At 36.4% G+C, this 6,686-nt stretch overlaps 1 protein-coding gene across 1 annotated transcript in view; it reads right to left on the bottom strand.

Moving 5' to 3' along the window:
• Positions 1–999: 999 nt before the first annotated feature.
• The window catches only part of ACD1-LIKE (ACD1-like protein), a 64,810-nt gene continuing 59,123 nt past the window's right edge, over positions 1,000–6,686 (bottom strand). The window contains exons 6-7 of the mRNA XM_090017888.1: positions 6,232–6,419; positions 1,000–1,405 (exon numbers count right to left, since the gene is read on the bottom strand). Coding sequence (XP_089874014.1) covers positions 1,150–1,405; positions 6,232–6,419 — 444 coding nt within the window. The 3' untranslated portion in view covers positions 1,000–1,149. The remainder of the gene's footprint in view (positions 1,406–6,231; positions 6,420–6,686) is intronic.

Genomic DNA, 6,686 nt, shown 5'->3' with positions numbered 1-6,686 from the left:
TTTGACGAGTCCTTTGCCACAAAGGGTTTCACACCAAACGCTAGAACGTACACACTCAAGAAGGTTCCTCTCAGCCTTAAATATAGGACTAAACAATTTTTAAAAAATAAGGTTTTCCTCTAAAACACTTTAATTTGAAAAATTAGGAGAAAAGAGGGACATATGAAGGATTAATCAAACTATAACAAGGCTTTTAAGTTCAAAATTTTGAGCTAAAACAGTAGTACTATATTTATGCGCTGCTAGAGGGCCTTGATGCTAAGATACAAAAATATGATTAAACAACCATTTTCCTGATTATTTTAGCTGTAACTATTCAACAGTGTCTAATAGCAAAACATAGTTATAGGTGTGGCCCTTCCATAACAAGGTTTGATGCATAAAGCATTGCCAAAAGTTTTATTTGCAGTTTGGTCTGAATTATTCCAATGGATGGATATGGATCTAGATCTGGCTCAACATTAGGGCATATATTCAATTGTCCAGCATCTTCCAAGTGTGATGCAACCCTTAACAGTTAACACTAATAATACTTAATCACATTAACAATCAAAACTTAGATAACATATTTGGACAATCTTTATTCTCAGAACATATTGGGCAATCTTTTCCTTGCTCAAGAATCTGAGACCAGGTACACAAACCCAAGTGACAATTTGTTAGAAATGTGTGCAGTATACATCCCATGAATGATGAACGATGATGGCAACAATGCCCATGTGATGTCAAATAAAAATAAAATATCACAAAACATGTAAAGTCAAAACCAGACATAGCTATTCCAAGCAAGTTGAGACGCTGGCTACTAAGAAGAAGAATGAAGCCAAAGCCCAAGTCAGTCTAGGTCTAGCCTAATATACAGGAACACCTTGATATCCTTCATATTCATCAAAACGGGACCCTAAAAACTTTGTGAATGGAAGCAATTACCAGCGATGCTCAGTTGATCATCTTCCCCAATCCCCATCAACTATCTAGCAATATATGACATCAACTTAATTGTGGCCACTAAAAATGACAGCTTAATAAAGAATGGCTGCAATGTACAATTTGCAATGGCTACAGAAAATGGCCAATGAGCTTACAACCAAATTTAAATCATCCGCTATTTAAGAAGAATTTACAGATTTGATTATAAAATGGTACTACTCATTTGAAAGCATGATTGTAGTCATGGAAATAAAAGGTTTTGTAGATGAAGCTACCCAGCCACTTAGAAGTCAGGAAGCATAGTACTGCAGCAAAAACAAGAGCTTTTCGTGCGAGACTTGAAATCATGGTGTAATTAGCAGCAGCAACTATGCCGATCAATGCGATTGATAAGGCCTGCAGACAAACCTCTACAGCCTTTAATGCTGGTACTGCTGCTTGGCAGCTACTACAGTTCACCACGTGTGACCAGTACCTGAGAGAAAGAATACCCATATTCCTCAAGATGTGGAATTTACAACAGTTTATATGATACCTCTAAAAGAAAGGAACTATGTTTCTGACATCGAATGAAACAGTTGCAAAATAAAATTTTCAGAACTGAACAAACCTAATCTACAGTTACAGATTGAAAGTATTGACAAATGTGAGCATATCAATCACGTAATACAGCTAAATCATAAGATCCCCGCTACTACAAGTTGATTGCACTAGTTATACAGTGGATACCTCTATATCCAACCTTCGGAATCTTCAGGTCAAGCAACTTGTGTTGAGCTACACAGTCTAAAACTGGCTTTCTGCTATTGCCAAATACAAAATATATGGCTTAATGTTTGTGGAATTAAGTCAACACCAGATCAACATGTATGGTAGAATTTTTTATGTTCTAGTTTATAACAATCTGGATGTATGGAGTATGAAGTTTCTTCTTTGATGGAAGATTGACAAAGACATTGAGCGCTCCCCATGGTATCTGGTAGACTGAAGAAAGAAGCAAATTAGCCACTCAACTGATTTTGTGCTGTATTCAGGGAGAACTATTTTTTCAGCTGCTTTGAACTTCTCATATTTAAGATAGGAATACTTCAATAAAAATGAATATTGAAATACATATTACCAATTTGTTCCAGAGGCGCATAAGGGATAATATGGATTGGGAGGGAGCAAAAGAGGTGTTTGGCTGACAATTTCAAAAATGGAATTCTGTTGGTCCTTCAAAAAAGTAATGATATTTTGGGACCCAATAATGAGACTTCTAAAACCATCAAAAAGCTATGTTTTTAAAATGATTCTGGTTTACAGGCCCTTGTCATTTCTTCTCATAACTGAACCATTCAAACAACCTTCTTTCTTTCCACTGAATGCCTTTACCACCATCCCTTACCCTCCCTATCCCTTCTTTTGTGTACAAATGGCATAGATACATAGCTTAAATAGACATTGGGTAGCCGGAGGCACCCTGCCACTGTTTGTAGCCATTCTATAGCCAAAATTTGTCAAGAAAACCATGCTGTAAAGCCTAATCTTGGATTTCCAGACACTTACCAGCCACAATATGATTGGAAAAAGATGGGGAGTACTTTTTGTTTGATGTAGGAACAGCTGATCCATTTGATCCATCATATCTTGAAGAATTATGAAATGATCAGAAAACAGTAGCAGCATGCCACGCACACACACAGATGATGGTAGTGGGGACAGTACTTTTCTTTTAGATGTAAGCATTTCTTTCATTGAAATAATTCAGATGGTTACCAAGTAGGCAACCTAATATAACAATAAGAGATGAGCCAAAATAACAAATGTTAGCTTATACTAGATCATCTAATGAGGACTTTGGTCCACCGATTATCGAAACTCCAGTCCAGCTTAAATCCTTCATCCTTCCAGATCTTCAAACAACAGTCTAAAAGTGCAATGGGTTTTCATGTGAATCACGCAAGGACTGTTGCTTCTTTAAATATTTTGTTATTTCTTTCCTCCCAAAATGCCACCAGGTTGCGGTTCTCCATATTTCCCAAACAGTACGATTTCTTCCCATTACCCTCATCCATGTACCTAGCTTGCTGTACAGATTCAATTCTATCAATCTTGTCTATCCATTATCCTATTGCCAAGAGAAGAACTATTCTAAGGAGCATTTCCAAAATAGATGTAATACAGCCTCTTCTTCAATATGACAAAAGACGTTTGTCTCCAAAGAATTCCATCTCTTCTTAAACTTGTGCTGCAGATCCATTAACAGATATGAGCCAAGATGATATGTTTGCTCTTGGAATTGGACTTCTGCCCCATAAAAGCATCCATGGGAAGGGGTGCATTTGAAGCCCAAAGAAGAGAATTACAACAGGAAGTTATCGAAACTTCCATGCCGAGTCACACAGCCTATTTTATATGAAGTTAGATTTTGAAATTGATGAAATTGCTTGGTATACTTATGCATACTTAGTATTTGATGATTTGACTGTTGTGACTGAGAATAAGTCCTAGAGAGCGATATCTTATCATTTATTGCTAGATTGTGGACATAACTTGTTCTTGTGCACACTAAGTGTTTCATGAATTGATTGATTGAAAATAACTCCAAGAGAGTGGTATCTTGTTATTTATTGGCAGATTGTGGCGTAACTTGAATATCATAGGAGTAATGGAGAAATAGAGAAATATGAGTGCAGTAAGATGCAATTACTGAAAGATGCTAGGTCATATGAAGTATACTTGTCCAAAATTGAAGAGAGAACTATATTTCTCGATAATGGATCATCGATATAAACTGCAGCTGTACTTACAGAGGCCAAGGCTAATTTTCACTTGGTTTCCAGAGCCAATCCAGTTTCTTCTCACACAGTCAAGTATTCGCTTCATCTTCCTCTTTGTCTTACCCTGCTCCTATAGGTATATCTGATCCTAATTCTGGTTGGACAAAGGTATTTTTGACATCTAGCTGATGAAGTACTCATCCTCTATGATCTGCCAAGCTTCTGAGAATATACACCAAGGTTTGGACATGAAGACGCCTAAATTCACCTTAGGCCAGTGGTTTGAAAGTAGTGTGACATCAGCAGGATGGTGGAAAACCTTTATGACCCTAGCCCTAATGTGCTCCAATATCACACTAAAATAGCTTTTGACTACATTTTGGTCCTCTGGCAACATCTGCACAGAAATTGAAGAGAAGGATCAACTAATGTAAAGAGAGAGAGGCGATCATGGATTTTTTTTCAATCACTCATGAAATGTATTACATATGGAAACTTAGGGTTTTATTCTGTGGACCAAAATACCCTTGAGAAAAGCAAGTAATGACAAAAATATCTACATGCAAAAGACAAACATACCCCTATACAAGGCATACAACCATTTGTATCCCTTAAGAATGAGATCCCTCCTTTATTCGAAACATGCCACAATGAGGCTGACTTCATCCAAGTCAGCAAAACTCGGAGTAAGGCTGACTCCATCCATATTACTCCATACATAAGGTACTCTTTCTGGAGTGTGGGGCATGCGGTTCATAAGATCAATGTTCAATTCAACTACACCAAAGGCTTGAAGGGCCACTATAGAAGAGAAGCTAGAAGTGGGCAGTGAAGAGTCGAGAGTAGGCAACGAGTGTAGAGTGATCGTCTACACTCCACTACAAGAGCTTGATGAAGTGAGCAAGTTTGCGAGCTCAGCATCGAAAAGAAAGCAACTGCGAGTGAGTTGACCTTCCAAACAACATAGAGAAAAGAGTGACAATGAGACTTGGACGTGCAGAACGAGACTTTGTCCATATCATCATCCGATGATTGGAAAGAAACCACGAGACAAAATCCGATGAAGAACGAGCTAGGGAGTTCCACAAGGGTGAACTCTATCAGCAATCCATGCAGATGGTTTCACTTAATGGTGCTCGCCAGCCCCTCATTAGAAGTGTTAATAAGTAGGTTTGCGTTATACTATAAGTAGGCGGCTATAGCTAACATAGAGTCCCTGTTTCCATGATACCTGTCCATTTTGTTTCTAAAGGAAATTACCTCAAAATTTCCTCTTGTTATTCTTCACAGTCCCTAAGGCCTAAGCCTTAAATTCATGTTGGAAGATGCAAAAAAATAAAAAATGAATGTCATAAGGTGGAGAGCTAGTTTATGCATTTGATGACTAGTAAAATCCAAAGATGAAAATTACCTAATTAGATTGTGTAGAAGGGCCTCATTCTTAGTTCTATTTCTTCCGTTCCTCATGAAAATATTGCCCACTGAGTGGATAGCAATTTGTTTATAGGCTGTGGAGTAATGGCTGTTGTTGTCTAAATACTAGTTTACCTTGTTGAAAAAGAAATTCAATGTACTTTAGCATCAAATATCAAGCTGCGCCAGAATGGATGCTTTTAGGTAGTTCACCTTATAAAATCAGAGAAACACTTCAAAAGAACAACTTCACTTCTGGTTATAGAGGATCAAACTAACAATGGATCTTACAATGAAAAAGGTAAAAATAATATAACTGCAGTTCTGTGCTAATATTGTCTTAGATAAAGGTGAAAAATGGATGCATTTCTTATCTCTTATGTCGAGTGATACCAAGAATGAAAGAAGAAAAGAAAACAATGACACAAAAAGGTAGAAAAACAGATGGATGTAATTCTTCTCTCTTATGTCTAGTGATACCAAGAATGAAAAAAGAAAACAACATGATGACAAAAAAGGGTAAGGAAACAGTTAACCATAAGAAGAGAAAATAAACATGTATACAAAAACAAACTTTTCTTAAGAAATTGAAAATGGTAAGGATCCAACAAAAATTTAGCAAAGAATGAAGAAAAGATATGCATATGAAATGCATGAGAAGCTCGGAAGTTATGATGGATTCGGAAAGAGCATTTCTTTTCACTCAATAACATGTATACATGCTTATTAGTGATTCATAAAGGCAAATGAGATACAGGTTCAACAGAATAATATTAGCATTAAACATGATTTAAGTATAATGAAGTGCAGCAATAATTATGACCATCATTAACGTGTCATCAAGTAATGAACAATCTTATGTTGCAATAGGCTGTATTGTTGACAGACTAAAGAAATTTCATCATAACCATGGACAGTGCTAAAGTATTAACAAATATAGCACTATACATATTGTATTAAATAAAAGAAAAAAACAGTAGATGAGACTGTGACAAACTTGGAAAGGAAAATTCTAAGTGTTCATATCAACTTAAAAAAGAAAAATGCTAAATCTAGCAGGAACACCTATAAACAGAGTTAATTGCAAGTTCCTTCTCAAGAAAATAGACCATAAAATATGAGATACCTGTCCATGAGCTGCTCTCGAGGAGCAGTTAAAGGGAGGTCTCCTCTAAACTTTCTTCCCCATTCAACTTGACCACTAGCGTACTTCCTCAGCCATTTTCGAAATGCAACTACAAGTGCATCTGACTTTGTTGGCACAAAACATTCTTTATGCCAATTGGATTGACCAATATCTTCTATCTTCCGCTCCTAAGAAAATATATAACAGCTCAGCCTTTATTCTCAGTTGATTAACTATTCTTCACTTGATGATGTAAGTTTACATGAACAACCACAATATATAAAAACTGAAGTTAAGAATAAAAACATAATAGAGTCCACATAGACCTATTTCCTTGACTTTCCACCACTATGACTAGAATCAATTAGCAGGATACTTAACTGGCTTCATGCAAAAAAGGTTTTTGTATTACTGAATGTATAACATTAGGAAATATTTAGCTCTTGAAGCACAAG

This window comes from Nuphar pumila, chromosome 9 (genome assembly GCF_984573655.1).
Source record: "Nuphar pumila chromosome 9, dmNupPumi1.hap1.1, whole genome shotgun sequence".
NCBI classification, from domain to species: Eukaryota; Viridiplantae; Streptophyta; class Magnoliopsida; order Nymphaeales; family Nymphaeaceae; genus Nuphar; species Nuphar pumila.
Note: the sequence above shows the minus strand (reverse complement) of the source record. Positions and strands in the feature narration are given on the sequence as shown.